The sequence below is a fragment of the Balaenoptera musculus genome, chromosome 14 (assembly GCF_009873245.2).
Source record: "Balaenoptera musculus isolate JJ_BM4_2016_0621 chromosome 14, mBalMus1.pri.v3, whole genome shotgun sequence".
NCBI classification, from domain to species: Eukaryota; Metazoa; Chordata; class Mammalia; order Artiodactyla; family Balaenopteridae; genus Balaenoptera; species Balaenoptera musculus.
In genome coordinates this window covers 7796263-7816323 of record NC_045798.1, presented here as the reverse complement: position 1 = coordinate 7816323, position 20061 = coordinate 7796263, and the positions used below count along the sequence as shown (strand labels likewise).

Below are 20061 nucleotides of genomic sequence, written 5' to 3'. Positions count from 1 at the left end.
CCAAAAGACACACACAAACATCTTTTTTAAATGCAAAAAAAAATTATTCTCCTTTAGATACAACAGAGAAACTCCAAGGAAAGAAGGAAATGAGAAGTGTGTGTTGGAGTAAGTCCTGTTAAGAGCACCAGGTAAACACTCTGCACCAGTCCCTGGGCTTTTAGGCTTTTGGGCTTTTGGCTCCTTGGCCTGAGCTGTCCTTACAGGGCAATGGGGCCAGGTCACAGAAGGCATTAGAAACACTTACCAAAAGAAATCTTACAAACACACAGGCTCCCCTTTCCCCAAAAAACTCACATCCCTATGGAGGGAGCAAATAATCATATTTGAAAATGTAGATGGGAAACTGAGGTTTAATAGCTACTGAACTTGTGGACATGACAGAGAAGCCCCTTCTCTCTGGCCAGGTTGGTGAGATGCTCTGGGTGGGAGGTAAAAAGATTGATGGGTGAGAGGGCAGCTGTGCTGAGCAGGGTGAAATGTTAAACAGGGTGCAGTGCCCTGCAGGCTGCAGGGCTAAGAACCAGGTCCAGTAGAAGCCTGAGACCGTGGAGATAGGGGTCAGGCACTCACAGCTCACAGTGACCTCTGGTCTGGCGGGCCAGGGCAGGACCTGCCTGCCATGCCTCTCTGTGCAGAGAGAGCTGTGCTGACTCGGGGCTGGACGGCGTCTGCCCTTGCTTTCCCCAGGCCCAGTGGGCGGACGTGGGCAGCAGCTCAGGCCCTCAGTCCTCACGCAGGTAGGCCGCCTGCTCCGGCTCGGCCCTCTCATCGCCTTCCTCCTGTGTTTTCTGTCGGAGTTCTTCTGTCTGTGCTTCTGCCAACTTGGTTTCTGCTTTCTGGGAAAGCTGGCGCACCTCCTGCACCTGCGATCTCACCAGCTGGATATGACTCCTGGCGGTTACAGATGCCTGGTCCGCTCCTGCCAAAAGATGGGCCACTTATGCTGAGTGGACACAAGGAAAGCCTGGGGGTTCTGTGGTTGTCATCTGAGCCTTTCTTGGGGCCACTTCCCCTGCCCTCCCTGCAAAGCAGAGAACCCTCTACCCTCCACATCCAGGTCTGCATTTTACTCTTTGTTGTCAAAACCCTGGCATTCTCCTCCAGCTATCAGCGGCCACCATTGTTATAATTATCAAATGCAATTCCCACAATCATCTTTATAGCTACTCAGCTCTTAGTATAGACGTTTTAAGATTTTAATTTTTTTAACTGCACAAGTGATACATTTCTTTTTGACAAATGAAGAGATCACTAATGAAATTGTCAAACATCTCTTTCCTCACCCTACCCAATCTTCAGAGATAACATCTTTTAGAAGTTTAAAGGGCACCTTTCTCATCCTTTAAAATGTTACTATAAAGTAACATTTCATCTATTTACTAGATGGGCTGCTGTCCAATTCGTGAACTGTTGAATAAAGCCAACTGGATCTTTTTTAAAAAGTTACTACATTCATATGGAATACATAGAAAAAATTTTTATGACTATAAATCTACATAATGGCACAAACAGTACTTATTGAACATATTTTGCAATTTTGTTTTTGAGCGCTATCATTTTACCTGCTGCTAGTGTATTTCATCATATAGATATCCATATTTATTAATTCATCTACAGAACATTCAAGCAGTTCTTTTCTATGTTACTGCATTAACGAGAACCTTTAGTACATTGTAGAAAGGTAGTGGAGGATAGCAGGCATCCTTTTTTTTTTTAAATTATTGTTTATTTATTTATTTTTTTGGCTGTGTTGGGTCTTCGTTTCTGTGCGAGGGCTTCCTCTAGTTGCGGCAAGCGGGGGGCCACTCTTCATCGCGGTGCGCGGGCCTCTCACTATCATGGCCTCTCTTGTTGCGGAGCACAGGCTCCAGACGCGCAGGCTCAGTAGTTGTGGCTCACGGGCCCAGGTGCCCGGCAGCATGTGGGATCTTCCCAGACCAGGGCTCGAACCCATGTCCCCTGCATTAGCAGGCAGATTCTCAACCACTGAGCCACCAGGGAAGCCCGCAGGCATCCTTTTATTTCTGACGTTGATGGAAATGCTTCTCATATTTCACTATGAAATAGGATTATTTAACCATTATGTTAGGAACATTCTCTCTATAATTGTACTCAGATTTAAATCGGAAATGGGCACTACATTTTACTGAAGGCTTCTGGGGCATACACTGATATGATTACACAAGTGGCTTTTCTCCTATAATCTACTGTAGATAATCTCAAGTAGTGAATTAAATGTTGATAGGGGTTTTTTTTGCTATATGTAGATTTTTTAAAAATTTTACTTTTATTGAAATGTAGTTGATATACAATGTTGTGTTAGTTACTGCTGCACAGCAAAGTGATTCAGTTACACATATATATGCATTCTTTTTTTAATTTTCTTTTCCATTATGGTTTATCATAAGATATTGAATAGAGTTCCTTGTGCTATACAGTAGGACCTTGTTGTTTATCCATCCTATATATAAAAGCTTACATCTGCTAACCCCAGCCTCCCACTCCATCCCTCCCCTAATGCCCTCGGCAACTACCAGTCTGTTCTCTATGTCCCTGATTTTGTTTCTGTTTCGTAGATAGGTTCATTTGTGTCGTATTTTGGATTCCACATATAAGTGATACCATACGGTATTTGTCTTTCTCTTTCTGACTTACTTCACTTAGTATGATAATCTCTAGTTGCATCCATGTTGCTGCAAATGGCATTCTTTCGTTCTTTTTTATGGCTGAGTAGTATTCCATTGTATAATATGTACATCTTCTTTATCCATTCATCTGTCAATGGAGATTTAAGTTGTTTCCATGTCTTGGCTATTGTGAATAGTGCTGCTGTGAACATAGGGGTGCATATATTTTTTGAATTACAGTTTTGTCCAGATACATGCCCAGGAGTGGGATTGCTGGATCATATGGCGACTCTATTTTTAGTTTTCTGAGGAACCTCCATACAGTTTTCCACAGTGGCTGCACCAACTTACATTCCCACCAACAGTGTAGGAGAGTTCCCTCTTCTCCATACCCTCTCCAGCATTTGTTATTTGTAGACTTTTTAATGATGGCCATTCTGACTGGTGTGAGGTGGTACCTCATTGTAGTTTTGATTTACATTTCTCTAATAATTAGCGATGTTGAGCATGTTTTCATGTGTCTATTGGCCAAATGTATTTCTTCTTTGGAGAAATGTCTACTTAAGTCTTCTGCCCATTTTTCGATTGGGTTGTTTGCTTTTTTGTCGTTGAGTTGTAGGAGCTGTTTATATACTTTGGAAATTAAGCCCTTTTTAGTCACATTGTTTGCAAATATTTTCTACCACTGTGTAGGCTGTCTTTTCGTTTTGTTTATGGTTTCCTTTTCTGTGCAAAAGCTTGATTAAGTCCCATTTGTTTACTTTTGTTTTTATTTCCATTGCCTTGGGAGACTGACCTAAGAAAACATTGCTATGATTTATGTCAGAGAATGTTTTGTCTATGTTCTCTTGATAGGTTTTTTTAATGTTGAATTATCATTTTATTTTGAAGATAAATGGCTATATTTGATTTATATCTATATTCATAAGTGATACTGAACTATAGTTTTTTTGTTCTGGTGCTGGGCAAGTCCAGTTTGGGATCAGGCCTATGCTGGCTTTAGACAATTATAATAGTTGGGAGGCTTGTCATCATTTTTTGGTACACTTTCTATAACATAGGAATTATGTTTCTTGAAGATTTGATAAAACTCTCCCACAAAACTGCCTGGGCTTAGTGTCTACTTTGGGGGAACAGATTCTTTGTGAATACTATTTCAACTTTTGTGGTTACTGATCTTACTTGGATTCTTTACTTCTTGGGCCAACTTAGGATTTACATAAAGATCATAATATTCTCGTATGATTAAAAAACCCCTCCATATCTATAATAGCTCCTTCTGATGTTACTTTTGCTCTCTAAAAAGTTATACTTGCCAAACCTAATTTTTAAATTCTTTTCAAGGAACCAGAGTTTGCCTTTTTGACTGTTTATTTTTGGCTGCATTGTGTCTTCGTTGCTGCACACAGGCTTTCTCTAGTTGCGGCAAGTGGGGGCTGCTCTTCATTATGGTACGTGGGCTTCTCACTGTGGTGGCTTCTCTTGTTGCGGAACATGGGCTCTAGGCGTGCGGGCTTCAGTAGCTGTGGCACGCAGGCTCAGCAGTTGTGGCTTGTGGGCTCTAGAGCACAGGCTCAGTAGTTGTGGAGCACGGGCTTAGTTGCTCCATGGCATGTGGCATCTTCCCAGACCAGGGCTCGAACCCGTGTCCCCTGCATTGGCAGGTGGATTCTTAACCACTGCACCACCAGAGAAGTCCCTGTTTCTTTTTTTTTTTTTTTTTTTTTTAAATTTTATAGCTACTTTTTAAATTTTTATTTATTTATTTATTATTTTTGGCTGTGCTGGGTCTTCGGTTCGCGCGAGGGCCTTCTCCAGCTGCGGCAAGCGGGGGCCACTCTTCGTCGCGGTGCGGGGACCGCTCTTCATCGCGGTGCGCGGGCCTTTCACTATCGCGGCCCCTCCCGCTGCGGGGCACAGGCTCCAGACGCGCAGGCTCAGTAGTTGTGGCTCACGGGCCCAGCTGCTCCGCGGCATGCGGGATCCTCCCAGACCAGGGCTCGAACCCGTGTCCCCCGCACTAGCAGGCAGATTCTCAACCACTGCGCCACCAGGGAAGCCCCCTGTTTCTTTTTAGTCTTCTTATACCTTTTATTTCTTTTATTCCACATTGTCTGAATTTATTTTGCTTTCTCTAACTTACTGGGTTAAAAGTTTAATTAATTAATTTTCAGTTCTTCTTAGTACAGTGAACATTACCTGTCACTTATGGCTGCTGTTCTTTTTATTTATGACATGTGCCTTTATTTTTTTTTTTTAATTTTATTTATTTATTTATTTATGGCTGTGTTGGGTCTTCGTTTCTGTGCGAGGGCTTTCTCTAGTTGTGGCAAGCGGGGGCCACTCTTCATCGCGGTGCGCGGGCCTCTCGCTATCGCGGCCTCTCTTGCTGCGGAGCACAGGCTCCAGACGCGCAGGCTCAGTAATTGTGGCTCACGGGCCTAGTTGCTCCGCGGCATGTGGGATCTTCCCAGACCAGGGCTCGAACCCGTGTCGCCTGCATTGACAGGCAGATTCTCAACCACTGCGCCACCAGGGAAGCCCGACATGTGCCTTTAAATAACGGTCAATTTCTATTTAAGAGCTACTCTGTATACAACTCTCTGGGTCTGCTATATACAAGACTTATGACAGTTCTAAATACTTTTAAATTTCCATTTTTCTTTATTGAGGTATAGTTGATTTACGATAGTATATAAGTTTTAGGTGTACAACATAGTTATTCACAATTTTTAAAGGTTCTAGTCCATTTATAGTTACTATAAAATACTGGCTATGTTTTCTGTGCTGTTCAATATATCCTTGCAGCTTATTTATTTTATACATAGTAGTTTATACCTCTTCATCCTCTCCCCACTGGTAACCACTAGTTTGTTCTCTTTATCTGTCTGTTTTGTTATATTCACTAGTTTTATTTTTTAGATTCCACATATAAGTGATATCATACAGTATTTGTCTTTGTGTCTGACTTATTTTACTAAGACTAAACCTTGCAAGTCCATCCATGTTGTTGCAAATGGCAAAATTTCATTCTTTTATGGCTGAGTAATATTCCACTGTATATATACACCACATCTTTATCCATTCATCTGTTGATGGACACTTAGGTTGCTTCCAAATCTTGGCTATTGTAAATAATGCTGCTATGAACATTGGGGTGCATATATCTTTTTGAATTCACAGTTTCATTTTCTTCAGAGATATACCCAGGAGTGGAAAGGAACTGCTGGATCATATGATGGTTCTTTTTTTTTTCTTCTTCTTTTTTTTTCTCTCTTTTTTTTTTGCTGTGCTGCTCGGCTTGTGGGATCTTAGTTCCCCAACCAGGGATTGAACCCGTGCCCTCGGCAATGAAAATGCAGAGTCCTAAACACTGGACCACCAGGGAATTCCCACTATTTTCAGTTTATTTTTACCATTGTCTTTTTAAAAAAATTTTTATTGGAGTATAGTTGATTTGTTAGTTTTAGGTGTACAGTAAGGTGAATCAGTTATACATATATGTATATCCACTCTTTTTTAGATTCTTTTCCCATATAGGTCATTACAGAGTATTGAGTTCCCTGTGCTATACAGTAGGTCCTTATTAGTTATCTACTTTATACATAGTAGTGTATATATGTCAATCCCAATCTCTCAATTTATCCCTCCCCCCACCCTTTCCCCCTGGTAACCATAAGTTTGTTTTCTACATCTGTGACTCTCTTTCTGTTTTGTAAGTAAGTTCATTTGTATCATTTTTTTTTTTGGTTCCACATGTAAGCGATATCATATGATTGTCTTTCTCTGACTTACTTCACTCAGTATAACTATCTCTAGGTCCACCCATGTTGCTGCAAATGGCATTATTTTGTTCTTTTTATGGCTGAGTAATATTCCATTGTATATATGTACCACATCTTCTCTCTCCACTCTTTTGTAGATGGACATTTAGGTTGCTTCCGAATCTTGGCTACTGTAAATAGTGCTGTAGTGAACACTGGGGTGCATGTATCTTTTCAAATTATGGTTTTCTCTGGATATATGCCCAGGAGCAGGATTGCTGGATCATATGGTAGTTCTATTTTCAGTTTTTTAAGGAAACTCCATACTGTTCTCCACAATGGTTGTACCAATTTACATTCCCACCAACAGTGTAGGAGGGTTCCCTTTTCTGTATACCCTTTCCAGCATTTACTGTTTGTAGATTTTTTGATGGCCATTCTGACCGGTGTGAGGTGACACCTCATTGCAGTTTTGATTTGCATTTCTCTAATAATTAGTGATATTGACATCTTCTAATGTGCTTCTTGGCCATGTGTATGTCTTCTTTGGCAAAATGTTTATTTAGATCTTCTGCCCATATTTTGATTGGGTTGTTTTTCTGTTACTGGGCTGTGTGAACTGTTTGTATATTTTGGAGATTAATCCCTTGTTGGGCACTTCGTTTGCAAATATTTTCTCCCATTCTATAGGTTGTCTTTTTGTTTTGTTTATGGTTTCCTTTGCTGTGCAAAAGCTTTTAAGTTTAATTAGGTTTCATTTATTTTTATTTTCATTACTCTAGGAGGTGGATCAAAAAAGATATTGCTGTGATTTATGTCAGAGTGTTCTGCCTATGTTTTCCTCTAAGAGTTTTATAGTATCTGGCCTTACATTTAGGTCTTTAATCCATTTTGAGTTTATTTTTGTGTATGGTGTTAGAGAGCGTTCTAATTTCATTCTTTCACATGTAGCTGTCCAGTTTTCCCAGCACAACTTATTGAAGAGAGACTGTCTTTGCGCCATTGTATATTCTTGCCTCCTTTGTCATAGATTAGTGGACCATAGGTGTGTGGGTTTATTTTTAGTTTTTTGAGGAACCTCCATACTGTTTATCACAGTGGCTGCACCATTTTACATTACCACCAACAGTGTACTAGGGTTCCCTTTTCTCCACATTCTCACCGACATTTGTGATTTATGATTTTTATGAGAGCCATTCTGACAGGTGAGGTGATATCTCATTGTGGTTTTGATTCGCACTTCTCTGATGATTAGCGATGCTGAGCATCTTTTCATGCACCCATTGGCCATCTGTACGTTGTCTTTGGAAAATGTCTGTTCAGATCTTCTTTCCATTTTTAAATCAGGGGTTTTTTTTATATTGAGTTGTACGAGTTAAATTTCCATTTTGATTTTTGGTGAGGAAGGGGGGTATCAAGTAATTTGCTGAGTCTTTGTCACTTGGCATAAAAATCAATTTTTGTACATGCTGTATACTATTTGAATTTGAAGAGAATTTTTTTTGGGGGGGAGGGCAAAATTTTGTATTCAGTATATGTATTTGGTTAAGCTTTTAAAAATCATTCTGTTCCAACACTTAATAGTTTTAATTGTTTTGGTCTTGACCTGTGAGCCTGAGATGTGTATAAAGCTCCATTTCTCCTTGTAAATCTATCAGTTTTTGCCTCATTAGGCACACACTTCATGATTGATGTCTTGATGAACTGTTCTGTCCCCTTTAATGCTTTTTGTCTTGAATCCCCCTTCTGATTCTGACATTGCTCTGCCACCTTTTTTGGGGTAGATTTCTTTTTGTTAGTAATGGTTCAGTTTATCTTAAAATTCTAAACCTTCCTATGTGTTTTTGTTTTAGATGTGCCTCTGTAAACAGTTTTAGCTAGAATTATTTTTTAATACATTCAGAAAGTATCATTTAATATATAAATTTATTCTTAGTTATTGTGATTACTGATATTTGAATGTGTTCTTCTATTTTACTTTGCATTTTCTAATTAACAGGCTTTAATTCTTAAACCTTTCCTGCCTTAACTGAATTTTATCAACTTTTCCCTTTCCCCCCCCAATTCTTTTTGAAGTGTTTAACAATGTCTAATGTTAAGCCATTTTCTCTCTTCTCAAGCAAGAAAGCTTAGCATGCTTTCACTTCTTCCCCAAATTGATTACTTAAAAATTTAACACTCAGGGGGCTTCTCTGGTGGCACAGTGGTTGAGAATCTGCCTGCCAATGCAGGGGACACGGTTCAGTCCCTGGCCCAAGAAGATCCCACATGCTGCAGAGCAACTAACCCCGTGCGCCACAACTACTGAAGCCTGTGTGCCTAGAGCCCATGCTCCATGAGAGAAGCCACTGCAATGAGAAGCCTGTGCACTGCAACAAAGAGTAGCCCCCACAACTAGAGAAAGCCCATGCACAGCAACGAAGACTCAACACAGCCAAAAATAAATTTATTAAAAAAAAAAAATGAACACTCAGAGCTTTTGACAAGTTTTACTAAATTTTCTTCATTAGTTTTGTATCTCAGTTGCTTCTTTCTAAACTAATTTTTCTTTACAGAGTAGGTTTTCCAGAAAGCATAAGCAGTTGGTAAGCTGAGTCTTTATGTCTGAAAACATCTTTTATTCTCACATTTTAAAGATATTTGGATGGTTATTTTTTGTCACCTTGCATCTAGGGTTGCAGATAAGAAGATTAATGTCTGATTATACTTCTTTTGTAAGTAATTCTGTTTTTTTCTTATAGTTTATAGGATTTTTCTTTGTATAGTTTATGTTTGTTTGGTTTTTTTAACCACATGAGATATATTTATATTTTAAATTCTGTTCAGAACCTTTGTGAGCCCTTTCAATCAGTTCTGGGAAAATGTCTTTTTTCAGATAATGCTTATAAATTACTCTCCCTCTTTTCTCCTGCTAGATCTAAGCCTAGTGAGTGGTGAGGGCTGCCTGGGACTGTTCCTGCTGTAGAACCCTCAGCAAACCTCCCTGTTCACTGCACCTGGAAACCCTGCTCCCACCTCTGGTGCGCCACTACTAAAATGCTACTTTTACATGTCTGTTGTTTCGCTCTTCATTCCAATCCTGTTTTCAGAATCTCTTATTCCTCAGGCATTAGTAACTAAGAATTTTTTGTTTTTACTTAAAAAATCTTTTATATTGTTAAGATTTCAGAAAACAAAAGCACTTTAACAAACCAGTTTCCTAATAAGAATTTCTGTGGTGACATAGTTTGGGCCCAACCAGGTAAGATGTCAAATGAGGGGTTCCCTCAAAGACATCTAATTAGAAAACCATTCAGCTCAAGCCCACTGGATGGATAGTGATGGTTTAAAAACGCCTGGTGAATGAATAACTGCATTTTCTATACTCAGGCACCAAGGCACAGAGGATGAAGCCCCGGCTACCAGGGGCAAAGGCTTTAGAATTTGACCTACCTCACTGAATCCTAGTTGGGCTGCTTACTTACTGTGTACCACAGCATGCTGGGTGAATTACTTAACCCCCTCTATCTGCCAGTTTCTTCATCTATAAAGTGGGAATGATGATTGATAGTACCTCCTACTTTAAAGGAACTATGGGGGTTAAATGTCTATAAAATGTTTACCACAAAGCCTGAAATATAGATACTAGTTATTCATAAATTATCCAGGTTATTAAAAAATAAAATGTTCAAAAACTATTTGGAAGTGATCAAAATTTCCAGCTGACAGTAGTTTTATCATTTCTCATTTTCTAGATATTAACTATCTAGCTTCTATGGGTCTGGTCTACGAGGGCATTAATTTTTCCTTTGTGCAGATAAAATATTGGTTAATATATTGGAAATGGGAACATTTTCCCACAAAATTATAGCCACAATATTCCCTCACTTTTCAGCTAGATGAAAACTCAAACAGCACCTCCACAGTAAGAACTTTAACCTACCAGTTTGGTATGCAGCTTCTGCTGCCATCTCTGAAAGACTAACTGCAGTCATCCAGGTGGTTTCCAACTTCAAGTACTCTTGCTGTTTTGAAGTCATCTATAAATTAAACAAAGCACTTCAGACAACATGACTCTGCATTACGTCATTAAGCACATTTAAATGGACTTATTCAATAGCAGACTGAGAGAACAGCTACTGGTAAAACACCTTCATTCAATCATTTAGATAACCACAATGAGGTAGGAGCACTAATAAAGAAACGCCAAGTAACTTTTTGCTCACCTCAACTCTGGCTCCTATGATCACCTGCCACACTTCATCTTCCTCCTGTGAATTCATTTTCCCAAGTAAACTTGTGTATTGTCGGTACAGAGAAATTAAGATATAAACAGCCTACAAATATAGAATAAATGAGTAAAATAAGTGAGACATATTAGGGTTAGTGAGACTTAGACCTCAAGGTGATGAAGTCCCATTGCAGCAAACTGGCTCTTCAGTCCTTCTGCCTCACTGAACCTGCACTATTGTATGAAGCAGAGGCATTATCCTAAGACATCAGTATCTCTACTTGTCAACTTTTGTGTTTTAAAAGCAAAATTTAAATTTAGCAATTTAGACATACAAAAAGAACATAATGCAGATGGAAAACTCAGAAATCTGGGAATAAAGCTGCTGGAAAATGAAGGTAAAGAAACATATAAATGAGACTTTTAAAAATGATTCTGATTATCCATATACTCTCTATTAGCTCAGATCAGTGGTTTTCAAACTGTCCTCACACAGAAGCCCCTGGTACCCCCAACTGAACCAGATCAGTGTGGTCCCCTTGTCTTATATACTGGGCTGCTATATTTAAGATTTTTCTTTTAAAAAGCGTTCCTGGACAGTGAGGCCAACCACAGCCCCATCCCAGAGGGCGAGTGTCCCACCTGCAGGGGCCCTACATTAAATGAGGATAAAGCAAAACTCTAATTCAAAAAGATACACACACCCCTATGTTCATAGCAGCACTATTTACAGTAGCCAAGATATGGAAGCAACCTAAATGTTCACTGACAGATGAATGGATAAAGATGTGGTACATATATACAATGGAATATTACTCAGCCATAAAAAAGAATGGAACAGGGGCTTCCCTGGTGGCACAGTGGTTAACAATCTGCCTGCCAACGCAGGGGACACAGGTTCAAGCCCTGGTCTGGGAAGATCCCACATGCCGCAGAGCAACAAAACCCGTGCGCCACAACTACTGAGTCTGCACCCTAGAGCCCGCGAGCCACAACTACTGAAGCTCGCACGCTTAGAGCCTGTGCTCTGCAACAAGAGAAGCCACCACAAGGAGAAGCCCATACACCGCAATGAAGAGTAGCCCCCGCTCACCACAACTAGAGAAAGCCCATGCACAGCCACAAAGACCCAACTCAGCCAAAAATAAATAAATAAATAAATATTTATTTATTTAAAAAAAATGGAATAATGCCATTTGCAGCAACATGGATGATCATACTAAGTGAAGTAACCCAGAAAGAGAAAGACAAATCATATGATATCACTTGTATGTGGAATCTAAAATAATGCTACAAATGAACTTACAAAACAGAGACAGACTCGCAGATACAGAGAACAGACTTGTGGATGCCGAGGGGGAGGGAGGTGAGGGAAAGATGGATTGGGAGTTTGAGATTAGCAGATGCAAACTATTATATAGAGAATGGATAAACAACAAGGTCCTACTGTATAGCACAGGGAACTATATTCAATATCCTGTGATAAACCATAATGGAAAAGAATATGAAGAAGAATATATGTGTAACTGAATCACTTTGCTGTACAGTAGAAATTAACACAACATTGTAAATCAACTATACTTCAATTAAAAAATTTTTTTAAATAAAATAAAATGAATAATAAAAAGGGTTCCTGGAGAAAGTCTAAAAACCAGTAATTTAGATCAGGACTCAGCCCACTTTTTTTTGTAAAGGGCCAGAGAGTGGCCCTACAGTCTCTGTTTGCAACTATTCAACTCACGAAAGCAGTCATAGACAATACACAAAAAAACGAGCCTGACCGTGTACCAATCAAACTACAAACGCAGGCATCAGACCCGCTTTGATCTGTGAGCCATAGTTTGCTAACCATTGACTTAGATGACCAAGACTTAACAAGAGGACACTTACCTTAGTATATTCAGTGATTGCTTCAATCAATGCATATGTGGTCTGAGAGAGAAAGGTAGAGGTGCTATCTGTTACCAAAGACACAGCCCTCCTCGTTAATGCATCATTACTAAGAGAATGAGGCTCCGGTTTCTGAAACACAAACATTTTTAGTCAATTTTGAACCTAAAGCTCCAGCTGAGATCATAGACAGCCACGTGAAAAATGTAATTCTCACACTGCAACTGCACTACGATGCTTCTGTGTTAACTTTTTCTTTTTAAGCTTTATTTTCGCTATTTAAGACAACATATGCAAATAATTCTAGAATATGCTTTCTACCTACTTTTGTTGCTTATTCTCTGCTCCAAAAAGCAAAGTATTTCTTTTTATCAAATAAAAGGCTAGTATTTATAATCAACAAATTTCATGAAGTTATGATTCATTCATTACCACAGTGCTAGATGCTTGGGATATAAAGATAAACTAGAAAATTAATGCAATCAAGTACTATGGGAGCTGTGGAAGAAGTCTGGAGGGGCACACGTAAGACAGCAATCACTTCTACGTTGAATGAGAATAACTTAGAAAAGGCTTCATAGAGTTGATAAGGATTAAGCTGAGTCTAAGAAAGTAAAAGGTGGAGAGGGCAAATCTGCAGAATGAGCTGTACAGTCTTGATGCAGGGGAGAGGAGATGCTTCCCTCTGACCTCAGCTGTTATGTTTAAAAAAAAAAAAAAGGGCAGTATAACTATCTGACGAGTTAAGGGAATGTGGTGGCCACCTTGATTAAATACTGGCAACTATGATGACAAGTCATCCCTAACTCTCCCTTTTTCTCCCATAGCAGAGGATTTATTGTATCAGAACTAACAAACCAATCCCTCTATCATCTGTTGTCTTTTTGCTATTTAAAGTATAAGCACATTGAATCACTGCCTGTTGAAAGTGGCAATCAAGAAATATCTGTGGGGGGGCTTCCCTGGTGGCGCAGTGGTTAAGAATCCGCCTGCCAATGCAGGGGACACGGGTTCGAGCCCTGGTCCCGGAAGATCCCACATGCCGCGGAGCAGCTGGGCCCGTGAGCCACAATTACTGAGCCTGCGCATCTGGAGCCTGTGCTCCGCAACAAGAGAGGCCGCGATAGTGAGAGGCCCGCGCACCGCGATGAAGAGTGGCCCCCGCTTGCCACAACTAGAGGAAGCCCTCGCACAGAAACGAAGACCCAACACAGTCATAAATAAATAAATAAATAAAATTTAAAAAAAAAAAAAAGAAAAGAAATATCTGTGGGGCTTCCCTGGTGGTGCAGTGGTTGAGAGTCTGCCTGCCAATGCAGGGGACACGGGTTCGTGCCCTGGTCTGGGAGGATCCCACATGCCGCGGATCAACTAGGCCCGTGAGCCACAACTACTGAACCCGCGCGTCTGGAGCCTGTGCTCCGCAACAAGAGAGGCCGCGACAGTGAGAGGCCCGCACACCGCGATGAAGAGTGGCCTGCGCTTGCCACAACTGGAGAAAGCCCTCGCACAGAAACGAAGACCCAACACAGCCAAAAATAAATAAAAATAAATTAATTTAAAAAAAAAAGAAATATCTCTGATACACAAACAAATCATGAATTTTATCACATTTATATTTCAATCAACTAAGTAAGCATTATGTACCTCGCACTGAGGGGCTAGAAAGGAAAGAATGATGGAAAGAATGATATCATCTCTGCTCATGAGAAGCTAATTTTGACCTATTCTGATAATTTGTGTCTTCATAATGCTCTCCATTTTACAATGCACGTTTACTTGGTTCCTCACAACAGTCTAGGTATTAGCACTTCTCTTTTAATGAGGAAACGGAAGCTCAGAATAGTTATGTAACTCTCCCCAAAAGTACACATGTAGACCTCAAACCAAATCTCACTCCAAAGTTTACATTATGCTCTGCTGACTCAGGGGAGTCTAACAGATTATCATCAAATATCAAAATAGACAATATAAGTGGTCAGAGAGGGATATCACTGTTGACCAGGAACTAGGAAAGGCTTTAATTTAAAGAGGTGGGATTTGGGTCTCAAGACAACTAGGATTAGAGTGGACACGCGTCCTGGGTGAGAAGAAACAATGAGGAAAAGAACACATATGATGTACGCAGGGGATGTCGGGAATCTAGCCTGGGTGGAGTGGATGGCACAAGGGAGATGAGACTGGCTAGGGCACTGGAGTGCGAGGAGAGTTTGCTGGATTTTAGTTCTGTAACACATTATGGGGAGCCACTGCAGGCTCTGAAGAACGGAAGTGGCATTGCTGTTCCTGCAGGAGAATGACTAGAGGCTCCTGACAACCAGAGGCTCCTGGCATGTGGCCTAGAACTGAGGTAACTAGGGCTTAAGAATAGTATACGAACTAGAAAGGACAAACACAGGGGACTTCTCTGGTGGCACAGTGGTTAAGACTCCGCGCTCCCAATGCAGTGGGCCCGGGTTCTATCTCTGGTCAGGGAACTAGATCCCACATGCGTGCCGCAACTACGAGTGCACATGCTGCAACTAAGGAGCTGGGGAGCCACAACTAAGACCCAGCGCAACCAAACAAATAAATAAAATAGGTAAACATTAAAAAAAAAAAAAAAAGGATAAACACACAAAAAATCTTTTGGAGGAAGAAAGAAAAGGCTGTCCTAACAATGACTGAAAATGGCTTGGTGTCCAAGTAAGGATTTTAGGGTTAAAGGGTCATTAGTACACAGAGATGAGGGCTGAAGTGAGCACAAAAAGGGAAAGGTTCATGAGTGAGCCTCAGAAGATGCTGAAAATACTTGTGATAGATGGAATTAATCTTGTTGCTATGATAAGCACACATTTAAGTATTAGGAATGTTTTGCCAAAATGGGGTTTGCCGATTTCTTATTTAGGTCTTCCCGATAAAGCATATAACCAACAATTTTTTAATAAGGTACCACTTTCATATCACTGTCTACTTGACAACTCCACCTAGATGTCATTTCCAAAACTGAACTCTTGGTTTCTTCCTCCCAAAACCCATTCCTCTCCATCCCAGCATATGGCAACACCATTCTTTCAGTTGCTTAGGCCTTTTAAAAGCATTGGAATCGAAGTTACATACTTCACACCTAACCCATCAGCAACTCCAGCTGATCACATTCAGCCGGCTTCCCTCCAGCTGATCCAAGCCCGCAATCATCTCATGCCTGGACCCCTGCTGGTCTTTTTAGTTCCACACAGCAACCTTTAAAAACTTATGTCAGATCATAATAATCTTATGTTAAAATCCTCTGTGGCTTCTTTTCCATAATAAAATCCAAAGCTCTACAATGGCCCACAAAGTACAGAAGTCGAAGCACATTCTGGTCCTGAGCTAACTCTGTGAGCTGAGCTCATCTATTTCTCTCTCTCTCTCTCTTCCCCTCTCATTCCACTTTCTCCTCTTCCTTCTCTCCAGAATGTAAGCTTCATGAAAGCAGAAACTTCGTTTGATTTGCTCGTACGGTCTCAGTGTGTATGGCACATAAAAGTTGCCCAATAAATTTTTGTTGAATGAAAGACTATTTTGTTGATACTGTAATATGTTCTTTTCTTTCTTCCCTCTTTATACAATCTGACCAACTTGACATAGTGTTCCTACCAAATAATACTATTAAAATGGAAATATTACTATATTTGCTCAGCTCTGAAAAGAAGATGCCGACACACTAGAAAGCATACCATCACATGCGGGTGGGGAGGAGCGCGGGGTAAAACCATGAGAGCTTGCCAGATGCTTCACGGCCCACCTGAGACTTCAAGAGGACACAGTACACAAAGACAAACAACACGGAGTGACAGGACAGTACTTCACCTGTGCAATAGGAACTGCACACAGGGCTACCCCAAATCCAGCAGCCACAGCTTTGTGCCATGGTCTTATCAATTCCGAGAAACAGCGCTTCTCACAGTTAGCCACGACTGGCACACGCTGTTTGTACCTGGAAACAGAAGTCAAATTTAGTAAGGCACAACCACCAACCTGTAAAAGCCTCTTCAATTTACTGATATTTGCAGGGGCTGGAGACTCAAACTCGGGCCACGCTGGAACCCAAATGACGACGCAGGGTGGCCTTCCACACGACAGGGCTCTGTGGGGAGCTGGGTGGACCCGAAAGGCCCGGGCGCGAAGAAACCGCTACTTGGCTCCCCGCGCGGGAATGCGGGCCGACGGTGCCGCAGTTTAAGAGTTACCAGGTGTGGACGTTTAAGAGGTGGTCTCAAAGCTTTTAAAAAACTCAGGCCAAAATAAAACGCTTCTGCAGGCAGGATTTAGCGCTGGCCCTCTGGCCTAGACTGCAAGGGCTCTGATGGTCCCCTGGAGCCCGCAGGCGTCAAGAGGCCTAGGGAGCAGGGCCCGCGGGGAGGCCGGCAAGTTCCTGGGGCTCCTCCGCCCTCACGGAAAACCTCTTCCGGGAACCCGCCGCCTGCCCGGGCCTCTCCCCCTACTCTCCCCAGTGACTTCAATGGGCCAACGAGAGTCACTTCGCGGGCAGGCCGAGCGCCCCCCAAAAGACAGCCCGAGGATGGGGGAACGCGCTTTCGGCAGGTGGGAAAACGGAAAAGCCGTCAGTGAGACACGAAGCCCGGGCTTGGCCGAGGAGGCGGGAGGCCTCTGGCCCTAGGCAGAGGCGGGACGTCCTCAGACCTCCGAGAGGGGCGGGACGCCGTGACCCTCTCGGCCGAGAAGGGAAGCGCGCGCCCGCAAGGCCGGGGCTGCGGCCCGGGTGCGGCGCTCTCAGCGTCCCCCCCCCTCTGTCCGACCCTGACCTCCTACACGGCCTCAGCCCTACCTGAAGAAGGAGGCTACGCTCCGCGACAGCCAACTCCGTAGAGCCGCCATTCCGCGTCGGACGGACCCCACGCGCACACGCCGGAAGTGACGCCCCTTCGTGAGCGGGGGGCGGGGCACGGCCCCCACTTGAGAGGGCCGCCTCACATGACCACGCCCCCCGCCCGAGGGCGCAGCCGGGATTGGACAGACGGGGAGAGAGGGGGCGGGGCTGAGGGTAACGGCTATAACGGCCTGGCCGGACACCCAACTGCCGGAGCTTCCGCGTGGGGCGAGGCGGGCCGTGTGAGGACGCGGAGCGGGCGGAGCCAAGTCGGCCGTCGTGGCGGGTGCTTGGACTGGGGCCCTTCACCTCGGGAGAGTTTTCTCGTTAGCTGGCCGTGCGGGTCCGTCAGGACAGAAGTCGGAGGCGGAGCAGCGCCCTGCTGGGCAGGCTGCTGCTGGGGCAGGGGCGGGGCGGGAGGCGGGAGGGGCGGGGAGCCGGGCCAGAGGCGCTGTCACTTCAGCACCATGAAATAGGTGGTCCAGCCGGCCAGCAGCAGCGCCCCGATGAGCACCGTGTAGCTGAGGAGCACGAAGGCCAGCAGCTCCCGCAGCAGCTGCAGCACGTGGATGGTGGTCGAGGCCGGCATCGCCCTGCGCTGGAGGCCCGAGGACCTGCGGAGCAGGACACCCGGGAGAGCCTGAGAACGCAAAGAGGACGGTTCCCTCCCTTGACCAACCTCCGCTGGACCCTGAGCAAGCGCTGCTGAGCCAGGCACTGTTATAGGCAGCCTGGACACAGGGGGCTAGACTAGGTCCCGGCCCTCTACAGAGTGAACATTCTTTCCTAAGGCTAAGGAAGCCCAAAGTGCTGATTTCTCCATTAACAACAACCTGGACACTCTGCATTGACACTACAGAATTCTTTTAAACCGAAAGTTCCCCTCATTCTTCGGCTCCCGATCTGGATCTGGGCTCAGAGAAGAGAGAAGCCTGGCGGTTCCCAGACCCCGCTGCTGCACTGGTCTTCATCCCCAGCCCTCTCCTCCCATCCACCTCCTTCATTTTTAATGTTGTGAGTGCTGCTCATGGGCTGGTGAAGTAAAGCTTTCTTTTGCCATCATTCAAGCTGCAGCCCCGGCTGTCAGCGCTACTTGGGAGGGGAAGAGAAGAAAGAGCCTTTTAAGTAGGGGGAGAACAGCAGACCCTCACTGCAGCCCCTCTGCAATTCCTCTGGCCCCGAGGCTTCTTAGTACACAAGAGTTTGAGGATCCCTGCTTTGTGGCCAGGCCTGCTCGCCCTTCTGGCCAGCCAGGATAGCAGGAGTGCCAAGAGGTGGGTATCAATTTGATTCTGGGCTAATCTCCTTCCCCATCGTGCTCTTGGCATCTGCTCCAGCGCTCTAACTTCCACCACAGATGGAATCATATAGTAACAATCACAAACCACTTCTTTACCTCCACTGCTGCCCTGCCCAGCAACGCCCCTCAGTGCCAGCCACCAGCTTCCCTTTCTCCCCATTTCACTCACTCAGGAAAGTTTCCACGACTCGTCCACCGCAGCAGCTCCACGGTCCCTCTCCGGTCTGGTGTCCAAAGGTAGGCTTGCATGCACTCCAGCGATGTCAGCAGAGCTGAGGGATTTTCAGGCAGCAGCTGCACTCACCAACTAGGTGTGGTCTAGAGACCAATCACAATCTTCACGTGGTCCCTGAGCTCTCACAGAGCTGCGCACAGGCGATCCCAGACCAGGCGGGGCGCTGGCAACCCTGCCCGCCCTCTGCCTATGTCACCACGACGGCCCACAGAGCTCTGAACTTGCCTGCAAAGCTCCTGACTTAGATGGGCTGAGCAAGTGGCACACTAGGGGGGATTTCATGCCTCTTGTCTGGCTTTTCTAAACACTGCAGGTGGATACAGTCCAAATCCTAACAGACTCCCACGGAGAGCAGTCCCATCCTACTCCTGAGTCTCAGACAAGAAGAACCACTGTACGTACAACACTCATGACTGCCCCACTAAAGCAAAAGCTGTTGTCTAAAACATATGCAAGTTCGAGCATTTGTGTGTGTGTGTGTGTGTGTGTGTGTGTGTGAGAACCAGCTCAGAGAACCAAAAGCTCCCAAGTGCTTGATTCTAATTCACAGAGTTTAGCAGGTTAGAGACTCATTATACAGTCACCTTCCCAATGTGCCCACTTCCAATTTCAACTCCTCCAAATGCGAGGCAAAAAGAACCAGTCAGGATTTCAGCCAATAAAGAACAGACCCTTTCCCAGATGTAACAATGAAGGGAAAAGAAAGCACAAACTTTATGCTGCTTCTGATTCTTATGCTTTTTGTAGTAGTTTGTAGTAAGAATATGTTTTGACCTTTAAAAAAAAGCAGGCAGTGTGGACATCAACCCTTTTATCAACATCATCATCCAGAAGCAAATGGCTCTCTAATTTGATCAGGATCTCTTATCATCAAATCATTGCCCCGCCGCAGCTGGGCTGAAAACAGGAGCAGAATATTATCAAGCTGCGCAGGAAGCCAGTGAGTAGTAATTGCTCCCCCAGAGAAGTGGTCATCTGGAGGGCTCTGTGTCCTGCCAAGTCACAGCAAAGAAAGTACAGCTGAGATTTATACCCTCATCCCACACCAAAGTAACAGATGAAAAAGGCTATTAAAATAGGCCTGATTCTGTTCCCCTTTAACTCTCACATCCTTCAAATGGATATCTCAAGTCAGTTATGTGTTCCAGCCTTTGCAGACTCTAGTCACCACCGAATTTGG

At 43.6% G+C, this 20061-nt stretch overlaps 1 protein-coding gene across 2 annotated transcripts; it reads right to left on the bottom strand.

Moving 5' to 3' along the window:
* Positions 1–22: 22 nt before the first annotated feature.
* DIABLO (diablo IAP-binding mitochondrial protein) lies at positions 23–17414 on the bottom strand. Of its 2 annotated transcripts, none has more exons than XM_036874334.1 (6): positions 17305–17414; positions 16326–16452; positions 12495–12626; positions 10600–10710; positions 10317–10413; positions 23–922 (listed from the first exon to the last, which is right to left on the bottom strand). In XM_036874334.1, exons 1-6 carry the CDS (start codon positions 17352–17354, stop codon positions 726–728), a joined length of 714 nt encoding a protein of 237 aa, XP_036730229.1. In that variant the 5' UTR covers positions 17355–17414; the 3' UTR covers positions 23–725. The 2 variants fall into 2 exon arrangements, with proteins under 2 accessions (XP_036730229.1, XP_036730230.1); XM_036874335.1 differs by having other exon boundaries at positions 338–922; positions 10600–10644.
* Between the last annotated feature and the right edge of the window lie 2647 nt (positions 17415–20061).